We start from the raw sequence: 15882 nt of genomic DNA, 5'->3' as shown, positions 1-15882 counted from the left end.
GAGGATATAACCCCTTTATATTTGCTCATGCTCACTGTCAAGGCTTTTGTTTATCCAAATGCTTCTTTGTATTTCTAGCTGTATCTTCTTCTAAGCCCTTTTCATCTCCCTCAGGCCCTCCATCTGCTCCTCGTAATGCTATTTCTAATGTCAACGAGACCAGCGTCTTCTTGGAGTGGTCCATTCCTATGGATACAGGTGGCAGGAAGGATGTGCGATATAACGTCATCTGTAGACAGGTCCTGCCAGACGGAAGGGGCTTGGAAGAGTGCGGTCCCAATGTACGTTTTCTGCCACGCCGCACTGGCCTGTCGAACACCTCAGTGATGGTGGCTGACCTGCAGTCACACACCAACTACAGCTTCTTATTGGAAGCCGTCAACGGAGTGTCAGACCTAGCCAAAGGCCATGCAAAGCAGTATGTGTCACTTAATGTGACAACCAATCAGGCAGGTATGTTCCGCCAGATTTGACTCATCATCACATTCACCATACCTGTCCACTCCTCCATTTGAACTTATCCTGAATTCTCCAGCAAAAGTCAAATGTTTTGTCATAACTGCTTCTTCTCCACGCTTATTTAAAATGCCACAGACCAACTGGCATGCCAGATTCATCGCATGACAATCTGGGTTTGATAACAAAGACACCAGATGATCAAATTATCACAGTATTTGTCCAACAAATCTGTTGCTGTATTAATTTTCACTTATGCATTATCCCTGCAGCGAAGGAGAGAACATGACACAGTGGACAGCCTTTTTTTTTGTTTTTGCATCCAGCTATGTCATCGAAAAAGCAGCTTGGTCCTCTCAATTAGGCGCATCAATGAGATTCACAGGAATCTGTGGCATAATGAAAGCTCTGTTATGTGTATGGGCTGTCGTGCGTGGCAGCAGGTGTTATTCTGCATGTCTATCAACAGTGATGGATCATGCTGATGCCATACAAGTTTACATTTGAATTTTAGGTTGGTGAGGGCTATGTTTGCTCAAGTGTGAACAAAAAAACAAAACCTAGGCTGGTGTGATGTTCAGCATTCATCATTTTTGGGAGTATGCATTATGTGTGATGCCAGAGCAGCTTAGCAGATCTTTGTAACCATGAAGTCAGCTTAAGCACCAAATGAAAACCACTAAAGTGGCCAAACACATATTGGATAATGAAAGAGTCCAGCTACTTCACATAGCTGTAAATACTGGATGCTTTGTTAGCTTCCTTTTAAATGAAGATTAGGATTCACACTCCACTGGGAACCTATTTTTTATGGGTTAAGAGTTATGTGCTTTTGTTAGTTTTAGTTTTATTTGCTTGTAATGAAATGGGTAGCGCAAAGCATAATGCAATGAGAAAAATGCAAAATTACTACTCTCTTCCCCAAGGCTTCTGTCAGGAGAAAAGGCAAGAGGGGGGAAAAAAAAGCTATGTCGAAAGAATGTGTTTGTTCCATCCAAACAGATGGTTTACTGGCAGCCAAAGAATAGCAGTTATTATTAGTAGTATCAATGGGAGGAGCTGTACAAGTAATCAGGAAGGTACAGTTTGTGTTTAGGAGGACAGGAAAAAGAGCGAGGCAGATGGCTGTCTAACAGTCAAGACTACTGGCAGTCCTCTAAATGTGTTGTCACTGTGGCTGTCAGCACACTGAGTGGATTACACCAGACTACACAACTCAAATGCAGTTTATTTCAGTTGTAGCTGGATTAAAGTTAGGCAGTCACTGGACCAAGTGGAGATTAGGGATTACGTTAGATTACACATGGCTGACAGAGTCACAGACCAATAAAGTCTGCTGTACTTTGGCTTGTATCTGGTACATGCTACTGTAAGTGAGGGTGTTTTTTTAACATTACCTTGAAAACAGAATCGTGTGAGCATACTGAGAGCAGCTTGGTGGTTAACAGTTCTAATTAGTACAAATATAAACAAGCATGCATGTACAACCTGGCCGTGCCATCTGAAATGCACTCTAAATGCCTTACTCTGTGTAAAAAAAAATAGTAGAAAGTAGAAAATAGTAGATATAACACCTCTTTCCAGTGTTATTATTCAGCTAATTATTATCTAGATTCATTAGCCAACATAGCAACATCCTATTCTGAAAGGTGGCTCAAGCGTGAACTTGTGCTTTCCCAGCATGTGTAGGGTTTTCCATTTGAAGTAGTATTTAAAGGTGCTGAGAAAAATAAAAAAATGAGGAAACTAGTAGGCTAGTAAAGAGAGATGGCCCTAATGCTATAGATGTCACCAAGACTCACGTATACCATTAACTGTGCAAAGGTTATAACCCAATCTTCATTTAATATTTTTCTAGGGAAAAAAAGAAAAACGGTGCAACAAATTATTGAAGCATGTGTAAACATACATAGAAATACAATATATTAGGCAAAAGGCAAGGCAGTTTTTCTTTTTAATGTCCTGGCTGAAATTCAACCCCATTCACTTTTATATTTCCCCCCTGACCTCCTTACATCTTAGACAAAGACGTGAACCAAAGATTTCATACAATCAGACCTGTTGCCACTGCATTTCAGTCCAATTCTTGTGTAATTTGGCATACCGCAGCCTTTTCCCCCTGTTTTCTATCCTTGAGAATAAGACCATTTCTGATGAGTGTCCAAAGACCTTCAGAAAGCCTAGGGAACTACTACACTACAATAAACATTACAAGAAAGGAAGAACTCTGCTTGGAAGCAAAAATATTTAAAAAAAGAAAGAAAGAACTTTTGTCTTTTGATTGACAAGTAACAGGTCTGTGTTAGTGAAAGAATTTTAGTTTTAGGTAAGAATCCACTTAGAAAGCCATCTTTGTTTATGTAATACAGTTTATGATGCTAAACACTGTGAAACTGTGCTTTAAATATTGCATTTTGGATTCATTTACAACGTTTTTCAATGTCATGATAATGACACAGCCACTTGTGTAATTGTGCTATGTCATTGTACTTGTGTAAAATAATAACAGCAGTGAATGTTGCCTGCAGCTGCTTTGGCTGATTTTATGTAGATTATATTGACTTAGGAGTGAAAACTTTCTAACATCTTCTAGATGTTGCATCTGCTTTTAAAACCAAAATTATTTGTGAATCATTTCACAACAAATGAACTTAAGAGTACTAAAGTTAGAAGTAAGTCCACCCCTAGGAATAAGAGATCCTTTTAGCCCAAGGATGTTTTTTGAATACAGCTCCTAGCTCTTTGTAGCAGTGTGCACCAACCGCTGTTTGTGTAATGCGACTCACAAAACCAACAAAGTGAGCACTTCAACTACTGGAAGGCTGTGTATCAAGTGACTAACATTATTTGGAACAATCATTTTCACAATAATCCTGAGGCAGTAATTGTAATGACTGATTTAAAATGTTCTGATCCATCTGCTCTTTAGTGACAGATGTAATTACTAAGTGAAAACCTCAATCAGCAGTTTAACCACCTGCATTTTTGTTGTGCTCGTATGTGACTGGTCTAGAGTGTGCTTCTGCTCTCTGACAGTAAAAACAAGGTACTGAGACAAAACTACTGCTAAGGCTTAGGCAGGGAGAGAGATAGAGTCAGAGGATCTGCTGTTTGATGTGTGAAAAGTGTCACACACGATAAGTTATCCGTGAAATAGGTGATTTCACAGTGTCCCTGCGAATCCCTGCTGAATAATAAAGTGTTGGTTGTTGGGAAGAGGAGATCAGGAGAGGTGAAAAACGGGAGAAATGTACGACAGAGAACGAGAGAACAACAGGGCAGAGGGGGCAAAATGTGGAGGGAAAATGATAGGATGCTTGTGATAAGGAAAGAAAAGGTTACAGCAAGAAGCTGTAACAGCAGGAAAGATAAGCAGAGGACGGAAGTAAAGAGACAATAGTGAGAGTCTGGACATTAACTGCTTGTATACATTCAAAAATACAAAGAGCACTGTTGGAGCATGGAAGCCCACATATTTTTCACTGCTTTGATGTTCCTTGACACACTGGTATATACATTTGATAAGGTGGCTTGCTAGCACCTGCCTTTATGAGGTAGAAATTAATTTTGAAAAGAAAAGTAAGCCACCAAAATGCTCATACAAGTTTCCCTGCAACCCAGTGATTGTTTCCCATATGTTACATTTTAAGCTCTGTATTTGCTCAGACATTGATGAATGTTTGAGTGGAAACAATTAGCATATTGCTCTTTCTACACACTCAAAAAGGAAGCTTTGAAATCTAAATAGTTTCTTTTTGTATTTAATAAGCACAAGTTTTACAGCTTTGTTTTATTAGGATAGCTCTGTCTGTTTTAAAATATCTTATTTCAGGTTATTTGTTCCTGCTGTAGGCACATTGAGTGCCACTTGCACAGTAAATGCTCCCAAATACGTTTTTTCTGCTATTGGCTATTAATCAAATGTACCATGATACATTAGCTTGCGTGTGGTAAAAATGTGCTGCCTGCCACTGCAGCTATTTATTTTACTTTGATGTGGAGCGTGCAATACTGTGCAAAAGTCTTGAACCACCTTTCATTTCTTTAGATGTTTCTAACAGGGAGACAGACTTCCCATTCAGTCCTTGTGCATGACTATTTTCATATGAATATCGTTTTTGTTTGTAAGCCACTTACACTGACCTATGAGTCATTCAATTATCAAAAGACACCCAACTCAAGGTATGAGCCAGTGCGTTTTCTCTACACATAACTTTAAATTGTATCTTTAATCACTTTGTTCCGAACACTTTGTTGCAAAAACACATCATTTGTTTCTATTTCTTTAGTTGAAACTATGATTAATGCCATAGATCACACTGTTTGACAGGTATAACATAGTATTTCTTCACCCAACATTGTGGCTCCCAACAATCCCAACACTATCTTAGCAAAGAGGTTATATTGTTGGTAGCATTGCATTCTTTCTGTCTGTATACATGATAGCTCAAAAAGTACTAAATGAATTTAGATAAAAGATTTGTAGGGTTGTAGAGTGTGTTTATTTTAACAATCCATTCAAATTGGCTAACATCCACCAAGGTCGTGAAGGTTAACTCAAGGATTTAGTGGTTTAAAAGGAACAAAAAGCCTTCTAACATATAACTTAGGAAACTGAATCTTATAAGTGTGGTGTGTATTGTCAAAATATAGAAAGGCACCAATAGCTCAGTTGTTTGTGCATTAATTTTCATTTACTTCCTCTAATTTAAAAAAAAAAACCATTTATATCCTAATTAATCCAGCAACAATAAATAAATGTTATAAAATAAAGGGAGAGTGATGGGAATGGTACAAATGCAAATTCTGTAAATACACCAAATTGGAGCAGTTTATGGTCACAGCATTAAATCTCCAAGCCACAATTAAAATATTCCAGCTATTATATTTTTTTGTCAATATTGATGTGCTGATAGGGAAGTGGATTGTGGCAAGATGCTGGATTGGTGCAAAGCCACTAATCGAATGTATTGCATCAAAAGAAAAGGCAGATTAAAGTTTTAAAGTTCCTCGCAAAATAGATGATAGCAGCTTTTGTACTTTGCAACCCTAGTGAAGACATCTCTGTCCCCTATCTCCAATTCATTCTGTCTCAATCTATCTATCAGTCATTCCGAGAGGGTAGTTATAAGATAAAAACGAGATCGTTGAAAGCCGGTATTGATTTTGGTGATGTGCAGACAGATAGTGGTCTGGGAGATTTATGTTTAGCACTGTGATAATGTTGCTTTTATTTGTTACATTGGATAGCTGTATTCCTCCAGTGAATGGGTTTTACCTTTTCTAAACTCACTCTTTGTAGAAAAAAAAAGTATCAGACGGATAGCAAATAGAGCATTACCAGCCACCAGGCATAAACACCAGGAGTTCATCTTCATTTGCGTTTTCATTGGCATACTGTACGTGCTCATTAGCAGTTATAACACGCAGTGGAAGTGTTTAAAGCTAGAAGTGTCATTACACTGTTTACCCTGTTGTTAAAATAAAAGTGTTGCTGGGTCCCGTCTACACTCTTTCAACATGTCTCCTCCTCGTCTTTCATTTTTCACTTTTTTTTGCCTCTTGCATTCCCTCCTCCTCCCCGTCTCTCTCTTCTATTACCTCTCCTTCTGTCTCGATTGAAAATCTGGGTTTTAAAGCACTTGTTTGAGTGTGAGTGCTATTTTGGTATATACAGATATTGTATATATCTGTATTTGGTGATAAGGAAGAGACAGAACCAAGTGAGCCAAAAAGTGTTTAATCGCTGTGTTTGCCGCAGACCAACATTTCCTGTTTTTATGTGTGCTTCAAATGTAAACCGACTTTGCATTAAGTAAAGCAACAGCTCAGTGAAAGCATGTAAAGTAGCTTGCACATACTTCCAACTAACTAAAATAGGAATGGCTATAGTTTGGATTATAGTCTAGAAAAAGTCAACAGTTTTAGTTTGTCTAAATTGACAGAAAAATTATTTTTTAAGAATTACGAGTTTGCAACCTTGTCGTGGTGGAGGCATTTGTGTGTCCCAGTAATCTCAGGGGCTATGTTGACAAGGGGCTTTCATCCCCTGGTAGGCTCTCCCATGGGAAATTAGTCCTGGGTGAGGGACCAGAAAAAGAGTCATTCAAAAATCCCTATGATTGAAAGATCTAGGAAACAGTTCACCCTGGCTGGGATAGGGTTACCGAGGCCTGCCCTGGAGCCCTGGAGCCAGGTCCATTAAGGGTGCCCAACGGTGAGTGCCTGGTGCCTGGGCCTTAGTCCATGGGGCGCGGCGAGGCACAACCCGAAAAAGAGACATGGGTCCACCCTCTTGTAGGCTCACCACCCGGATGAGCCACTTATGTGCCAAAGGACAATACAGAGTACCCAGCCATCTTGGAGTCCCTCGGTGGGGTACTTGAGGGTACTCCCCCTGTGGACTCTGTCGCCTTATTGGGAGACTTCAAAGCTCATGTGGGCAATGACAGTGAGACCTGGAGTGGCGTGATTGGGAGGAACGGGTTTCTGACAAGGATGTCTCCTAGATGCCTCCTGGGTATGGTGTTCCAGGCATGTCCCGCTGGGAGTAGGCCCCGGGGCAGACCCAGGAAATGCTGGAGAGATTATATCTCTCAGCTGGCCTGGGAACGTCTTGGTGTTCCCCCAGACAAGCTGGAGGAGGTGGCTAAAGAGAGGGAGGTCTGGGCTTCTCTGCTGAGGCTGCTTCCACCACGACCCTGCCACAGATAAGTGGAAGAAAATGGAAGGATGGATGGATTATGATGATAAATAAAGATTTTAAAGGCATTAAAGGAACGTAACCTCTATAATTAGTGTCCTTATTGTTTCTTTGTGAAAAATAATGTTTGACAACATTTTTGATGACAATTTTGAGACAAAATCCCTACTTCAAATCTAAGAATGATTTATATAACCCTAAAAATCACTAGCTTTGGTAAAAGGCTGTACCCTCTTTACAAATCCTTTTCAAAACATTTGATTAAATATAGAATGGAAAACTGCATCCATTTTTGGAGGGTGTAAACTTAGATTTTGGTGTATTGTTACCCATAAAGCTGCTGGGAAAATAAACCCTCTCTCTCATCATTGAATCCAGGCTTTATACCATTTAAGCATTGAGTGTGTGTATGTGTGTGAGTTTCGGTCTCTGGTTTCAGGCTTTTAAGATATTCCAGATAACACTTCTGTGCAACCATCCACTCAAGATACAGTTACTGTGTTTGTAGCGATGATTTATTCTCTGTGGACTTCTGCTGAGGCCATTGAAACCTAAACGGTGTTTAGCATTTGCAGTAGCCACACATTCACATGCACATCCACGCGCATCAACATTCACACACACACAGGCTATAGGGATGTTGCCTGAGGGAGCATTTTGCCTAGTTAAAAGCTCTTTATGTGTCAGAGACTCTCCAATTGTCCCTCTGAGAGATGAACCAATAGATCAGGTTACACCAGGATGGCTTTGCAATTGATGTAAACTTGCAGAACAAAGCTCACTTCAAAACTGAAAGGATAAATGACAGAAAAAAGACATAAATGAAAATATAAGCTTTAAAGAAATACAAAGAAAAGAACGAAATACACAAATATCTTGTGCATAAAAGTGACACATTTATGTCGTTATTTTGTTGTTTGTGTTGATTCTACATTAGAAGAGTTTTACAGTGTATTTCGTAACCTTTAATGTGTGCCAAATTTGGTACACTAGACACTCAAATGTGAAGACTTAAACAGTTGAATTCATATGCTTCTCTGGCAGCACATGCTCAGCCAGCAGCAAGACATAAAGGGATGGTTTAATTAGACACAGGTGCACCTTGTTGCCAAATTGCAAACATGCTTCTGAGGCAGAGCTGCTTGGTAACCAAAAATAACATTTTTTGAGCTGGAGCTTGACAGACAAAAGCAAACAACCTCAGAGAGGAGCCTAAATTCCAAACATGAAACTCATAAGAAAAAACATGGCAAATTATGTCTTTGAAAGAAATCACCAAACAGCAAAGATAGATATCCGTTACTGTGTAAGTTGTTACATGAAAAACCTCTTCCTATTGTCGCCAAATTTAAAATCCTCTTTAGGTTTTTTAATCTACAGTTAAATTTTTCATGATTTACAGCAATCACAGCATGCATGACAATTAGTTATGTGCATGTAAACATCAATGGATGAGGTGTCCTCAAAAGAATGATGTCTTGTGAATGCTGATGGGATCCAGCAGATTTTACAACATTGGCACACTTTGCCACGTGCCTTTGTGCCACGGTTTATTAGAGTTTTATGCCTGTGTTATTTAGTTTTAATAATGTGAAATGCAGTGAGAAGTGCAATGGGTTGCATCATATTTAACTGCTGGATTGTGCTATTTATGTTGATACTTCAAACCGTACTATTTTCTTTGAATCTTTGTTTCTGCAGCACCGTCCCCTGTGAGTGTGGTGAGGAAAGGTCATACAGGGAAGAGCAGCATTGCCCTTTCTTGGGCAGAGCCTGATCGTCCCAACGGCATCATCCTAGAGTATGAGATCAAGTATTTTGAAAAGGTAAAAATCTTTTCACAAAGCTGTGTACCTTTGTCTACTGCCCTTGGGCCAGCTGTGTTTTCCTAGTACCTCCCTGAACCTCTCGTACAGTAGAGGTTTCAGTTTTAAAAGCACTGGTTTTCCAGTTTAGTGTTTTAATGTATACAGTTTTGAACAATATGTACTATGAAATTAAATGTACTATACAACAGAAAACTCATTTGTAGGGCTATTCTTGTTCAAGCTTTTGCTTTTAGTTGTACAATAGATATCATATTGACTTTAGTCCACAGACACACACACATCATATAAACATTTCTGTTGATAAATGTCATTTTCAAAGTACATAGCTAGTGACACTGGTTGTATCTGACCTTTTTTAAGAGTATCTATATATATATATATATATATATATATATATATATATATATATATATATATATATATATATATATATATTTAAGAAACTGACCATATATAAGAAACTGACCATGCTTGAACAACCTCTAGCAGCACTTCCCCTTTGCCCTGTATAACACACCTAATTTGTTACAGCTACAGATGTGTGTATCTTACTGAAATTGTGTTTTAAGCCGGGTCCAGTGAGAAAACTTTGACTTCAAAAGTCTTTGTAACAGCATAATAGCTTTTTTCCCCCCCTTTTTTGTTAAGTTGGACTTAAGTAGGGACAGCAATTTGATGCTTCTGTGCAGATCATTGTTCCTGTGCCCTTCCTCTTTTCTGCCTGTAATCCTCTGATGTCTTCTTTTCTAAGGTCACAATAAAGGTACATTGGAGAGCAGGGTAGGGTTTGTGGTCAGTGGTGAGCTAATGGCATCTGGCTAATGGAGGCAGCATTTAGCTGAGTTAAAACCTGATGTGGTTACAGTTGGAAAAGTGATCCCTACACACAGGCATTTAGACACACTCATGCTCGCATATACCACAGGTAGCTGCGGAGAGAAAGCAGCAATAAGCTATATGCATACAATTTGGCAATACAATTATTGGGGCAACACATTTTTGACAATCAAAAGTACAAAAATGTTAGTAGAACACATGAATAAATTAAGCTAACATTCTCTTTCTTCAACTAAAGGAACAGGACTCCAGTTACACAATAATAAAATCCAAGGATACTGAAATGGTGGTGGAAGGCCTGAAGCCCTCTTCAGCTTACATCTTCCAGGTCAGAAATGGGTTTCACAAATTAAGAGAATGATAATGGAACTGGATGACAAAAGGGAAGGAAAAAATATTTAAATATGTAGCAATGACAAAATAGTTTGTCAGTATTGCCTAAGATCAAGCAAATCCAAATGAATTAAATTGAAGTATGGTGCATGAATGATATGATGCATTACAGGTACGAGCCAGGACCTCAGCAGGCTATGGTGCATTTAGCCGGCGCTTTGAATTCCAGACCAGCCCTTACTGTGAGTACACCAAAGAGAAGGAGAGAATGACAATACAATGAAGTTTAACTTGTACACAACTCCCACCTGTGTTCTGGGGCTGTATCAACAACAGATGCCAGGTGTGGTTTTGTGTTTGTGTACTGTGTGTAATCCCATGTCTTGTCTTTGGCAGTAACTGCTACTAGTGAGCGTGCTCAAGCTTCGATAGTAGCGGTGGCCATCACACTGGCTCTGGTCCTGCTGGCAGTGGTTGCTGGATTCCTGCTCAGTGGGCGGTAAGGCATAACCTATATACCTGCAAAAGAAAATATGATATAAAAGTATATCCATGTGCATGTGCGTGTATATCACCAATATACACGCACATGCACATGGCAATAAAAACAAATACAAAATATTAGCATGAGAGTGCTACTGTGTTACTTTTAATAATGTTCCTGTTACTGGAAATATTGAATTAAAGTTACGGTCTGTAAAATCTAACCAGTAGATGTCAGTAGATTGCAGTCAACGGAGTTCTGTTTTCTTCCCAATTTACCTGCATAATCCTAACTACGGTGGTCACTGTAGGACAAACAGCTCTGGACTTGAGGTGGCTGTAAAATTTAGGGATAGGAGTCCGACAGCAGTTGATGAGTCAGCGAAGCTCGCTGTTGTCTGATGACAGGGATATTGTGTTGAGTTGTTGAGGATATCCTGAACTTTTCTGGTGGCAAGTGCTGTTGTTTTTGACGGTGTTGGCTCCTGCCAGTGGCATTAGTAAAACTTTTTTGGAGTGGCTCAAACATTGTTGAATAAAATGTGAGAAGGCAATCAAACTGTTTATCAGCATGAAAGTGTGATATTTTTGACACTCGAGCCTAAAATTATCTGGCATGGTGTTAACTTATTACCAGCTGTTGTTGATTAGACGGGAAAGTCACATGTCAGTAATTAATTGTGATATCAGGAATAAATAAGTATGTTTACGTACATTATGCATGTTTTCATGTGTTTGAGCCCTGAGTTGGGTTCAGAAGATGAGGCTTGGACATTTTCTAGGACATTTTCTCCAGATGCCAGTTGGATTGTATGTTTCATTCACATTTTTGCTTCTTTCATGAAGAAGCATAGGTATGATCTTTCATTTCATTTTAATTTTAAGGGACAGCTTAGATTGAGCAGTTTGGAGACAAAGTTAGAGAAGCAAGGCTGAGATCGCCTGAACGTGAGGAGGAAGGATAGTGGATATTAGGCGAAGGATGCTGAATATGGAGCTCCCAAGCAGGGGGAAAAGGAAGACCACAGAGAGATTTGATGGATCTAGTGAAGAAGGACATGCAAAGGGTTGGAATGGTACAGGAAGCTTATGGGATTGGGTCAAATGTAGGCAGATGTTCCACTGCGCTAACCCCTAGATGGAGAAGTTTAATGCTGAGGTTAAGTTTGTTGTTACTGGACTATGAAAGTGCAGTTTAAGAATTTGAAATGTTCAATGGAAGAAGAAAAAAAGAGGTCCAAGAGGTCAAAGACAATTTTTTCTTATTTTCTCCTTATTTAAAAAAAAAAATAAATAAAGCAGATAATAGTGCATATTCTTCTCTGTTTATTTTATGTACAATATTGTACGTTAGTTCAATAATGGTCCCTCATCACTTTATCCATTTCTGACCTTATGCTGAGTAAATCTCGTTTCTGTCCCAGATATTTCTCTGTGGTTGAGCAGCATTATGGGATTAGACACATAGCTTGAAGTAAGACTTTTGTGATAGGTCAGGATTAAGGGTTGCTTTTTAGGTTATAACTACAGGCTGGATTCATATCAGTCAAGTGGATTTTCCTCACATCTGGTAGCACAACCTTGCTCATAAGCATTTACCATTTTTCAGTCTACAAGTCTGTCACATTCGCATGCCCCCATGTGCATATGACCTTCACTTTATCAGTAAAGTCAAATTTTTTTAATTATGAAAGAATGTTCCCCACGTGCAGACACAAAACTGCAGACGGAGTGATAATAGACAGTAGAGAAAATAGTCAAAGCCAGAGTAAAAAATCATTAGAACTCGTGTATTCCTCTGTTTCTTCAGGGTAGTTAAGTCAAAGCTCACATTTCAGTTTCTCTACTATATTTTGAGGTTTTCTAAGAATGAAAATACATGTTCGTTTTTCTCCCAGATGCATATTGTTGCTTCATTTACGAAATTTTCTTCTCTCCTTCAGTATTAGGTCATCATTTAAACAGTTTAGGTTTGGTAAATGCACAATTTTAAAAAACTGTATTTAATGTTGAACATAAAATTATGATGTTGGAAAGAATTCAGAAACAAATCAGAACGATACAGAGTTGATTTCTGGTTTAGCCGAACAGAGATGAGGATTGCGGATCATTCCGGGGTTTTGTGTGTGGGGGAGGAGAGATGGAAGAATGCCAAATTTTCCAACGATGGATTTAGGGCACAAGCACCACAACCCCCTCCCACCAATGCATCTCCCACACACCCACTCATACATGACTCTCCAGACTACACACGCGTGCACAGAACACGTGTGGAGCCTAGCACATACGCACTGGTGTATGCATGGGTTAACACACATGTACGCACACACGCAAACACATGCATGAAGTTGGAGGGCATGCTCAAACCCCTTGACTCAACAAATCCAGCAAACTAAACACCCTCCAGGCAGACACACAAAACACGCACACGCACAAATACAGACACACAGAGTCAACCCTCTCCAGCTGCCCATACAAACCCCTCTAGCCAAGCCTGGTTACCCTACAGAGAGGTCCGATGGGAAAGACTTGGACATGGCCCCGCTGTGTGTGTGTGCGTGTCTTCATCTGTCTTCAAGAACTAAAAGATAGGAAAAATTCTACCATCAAAAATACTTGTTTGACAAATGACTAAAATAAAACAGTAAATTTACATTGCAGATATTTTAATTAGTTACTCTGTATCTGTTCGTTGCGTGGTGTGTTTTTGTGTTTGCATATAGGATCAAGTTTAAATTCATTACACATGTTTAATCTGGGTTATCTGTGATTATCTCTGATGCCAGTTGTAAAAATATTGACTTATAGAAGCGTTTTAAGCACAAACACACAAACATACAAATGAATGTCGGTTTAATCCACCAGGTTTACACAGACATAATGGAAAAGAATATGATATAGACATAAACATAAGCCTTGCGGCTTCAAAAGTTCTGTTTTCAGTCTGGCCTTTCTTAAAAAGTGACAGATCTCTTTTTCCTGTTGCAAAAGTCAGAGTTGATATGTCGAGAAGGGCTTTCTTGGTTATTGATATTTTGTGGAAACTGCATTCCTTTGCTGACATCTTTTCTTTTCAGCAATATTTTTGAAAACCTTAAAAGATGGGTTAGCAGATTCAGTGAGAAAATATAAAGCTTATTTTGCACTTAGATTCTTGGGGGAGGTGGCAGGGTTTGCTTTTCTTTGCTTGGGCTATTTTGTGAGATCACTATTCAAAAAGTATATTTTCCTGTGTTTTTGTACTAGTTTGTACTAGGAAATAGTTGCCAAATGATATCACTTTGAGAGGAAACCACAGGGATCATTTCTTTTTTACTGCCTTCATCTCAAACTGCATTAATGCCGGAATTCATTCAGTCTACCTTGGAGACGGTGATAAATGTTAAAATACTTGCGCTATTTCAAAATAAAAGTCCCATTCTGAGAAATATCATCAGATTTAGTTATTCCCCCTCAGTGTATGTGTCATTGAGACAAGTATCATTTGACAACATTGCTTAGTCGCTGACTTTACATGTGTGTATTTAACAGCACTTTGACATGACACTGACACTAATGTTTTTGGATCACTTCTTCCTTAGGCGCTGTGGCTATAGCAAAGCAAAGCAAGATCCCGAAGAGGAAAAGATGCACTTCCACAATGGCCACAGTAGGTTAAAGCCCAGACTCGTTCTGTATGTGTCTATGTATGTGGGCTTAAGTTCATCCAAAGTTTACAGTACATGTACAGTACAGGGTTCACACAGCGGTCATGTCTGGTCATGCTATCTCCTTTGGCATGTGCGTACTATAAGTACAGTTGACAGTGTTTTGCTAGAGTAGCTATTCACTGAATGGCACTGCCACAAACCAGGCTCATAGCTACCAGCAAACACACAGTTGGCAGACAACACATAGAGCTATGATGACTTATAGATTGTGACAGCTTAATATATTTGTCCACATTTTTGGCATGACACCCTCTATCCATCTTTTGGTATGGAATCAAAGCCAACTGTGATTGGTATATCAACTCCAGAGTAGTCCGGAAAATAATACCATGTGGGATAGTGTTATATTGATTTGGACTGTGAAATAAAATGTTTAAAATTAGCGTTTATTATCTGCATGCCAAATTTGCAGGATGGATGAAAAGATGGTTGTCTTCTGGGAATAATTAATGGCACTAATTAATACATGTATCTTTTTTTTTAGGCGTATGAATCTATTGTACTCAAATAATAATGTTGCTCTGTGTGTGCTTCTGCAGTAAAATTTCCAGGGGTGCGTACTTATATCGATCCCCTCACCTATGAAGATCCCAACCAGGCAGTGCATGAATTTGCCCAGGAGATTGACGTTTCATACATCTCCATTGAAAGGATCATTGGTGCTGGTGGGTAAAAAATAATGTCTGCATCTGTGTGTGTACACCTTGGAGATCCACTGTTTCATATTTGGAGCATCAGTTTAAGCCTGTCTGTGTTATCCTTAATTCAGAACCACAAAGGTAAACCTGTTTAATCGGTGCCCTGAAACAGCTTAACGTCACAAAATGCCTTATTAAAACACATAGACTAATAGCATAATGACTCGAGCCTAATTCTGCCTTCTGTAGTGTTGAAACATTTTCTCATTAACACTACTGCAGTGTATCGTATTTTCTACAACCTTCATAAACCTGTCACATTCATAATTGCATAAGTTTGCATAAGTTAAGAGTGTGCTTAAAAGCAACATTGTGCACAGACATAAATAATGTTTCCACTGACAAAAATTTTGACTGACCACATTTATTAGCTTCAAGCGCTTTAGCCAATTTCAAGATTGGCCCCTTAAAGTAAAGAATATAAGCTGTACGAACACAGTGTGTCAGGCACAAAATTTCAGCTTTACTTAAAGAAAATCTATCTGTATCTTCAAGGTTGATTTGCCATTTCATAATAGTTTTTACAGGTCAGGTTTAACTGAAATGTTGATGCCACTCTTAATGTTTACCTTTTTTTCCCTCAGGGGAATTTGGTGAAGTGTGCAGTGGACCGCTGAGGCTGCCCGGGAAACGAGAGATCCAGGTTGCCATTAAGACCTTGAAAGCAGGCTACACAGAGCAGCAAAGACGTGACTTTCTTTGGGAGGCATCTATCATGGGCCAGTTTAACCACCCAAACATCATCCGTCTGGAGGGTGTGGTTACTAAGAGTGAGTTATCAGCATGTGTATCACTATTTAAGTTTAATACACTGTGTTTTGTGTGAAACTGCA

The 15882-nt window shown here is 39.1% G+C and overlaps 1 protein-coding gene across 3 annotated transcripts in view; it reads left to right on the top strand.

Moving 5' to 3' along the window:
• epha5 (EPH receptor A5) overlaps positions 1 to 15882 on the top strand; it is a 61946-nt gene that overhangs the window by 28910 nt on the left and 17154 nt on the right. For all 3 annotated transcript variants that reach the window (XM_004538361.2, XM_004538360.3, XM_076886361.1), the window contains exons 5-12: positions 115 to 453; positions 8861 to 8985; positions 10064 to 10153; positions 10331 to 10400; positions 10555 to 10657; positions 14223 to 14290; positions 14891 to 15016; positions 15634 to 15819. In XM_004538361.2, coding sequence (XP_004538418.1) covers positions 115 to 453; positions 8861 to 8985; positions 10064 to 10153; positions 10331 to 10400; positions 10555 to 10657; positions 14223 to 14290; positions 14891 to 15016; positions 15634 to 15819 — 1107 coding nt within the window. The remainder of the gene's footprint in view (positions 1 to 114; positions 454 to 8860; positions 8986 to 10063; positions 10154 to 10330; positions 10401 to 10554; positions 10658 to 14222; positions 14291 to 14890; positions 15017 to 15633; positions 15820 to 15882) is intronic.

Source organism: Maylandia zebra, linkage group LG7 (genome assembly GCF_041146795.1).
Source record: "Maylandia zebra isolate NMK-2024a linkage group LG7, Mzebra_GT3a, whole genome shotgun sequence".
NCBI classification, from domain to species: domain Eukaryota; kingdom Metazoa; phylum Chordata; class Actinopteri; order Cichliformes; family Cichlidae; genus Maylandia; species Maylandia zebra.
This window is presented reverse-complemented; position numbering and strand designations above follow the sequence as displayed.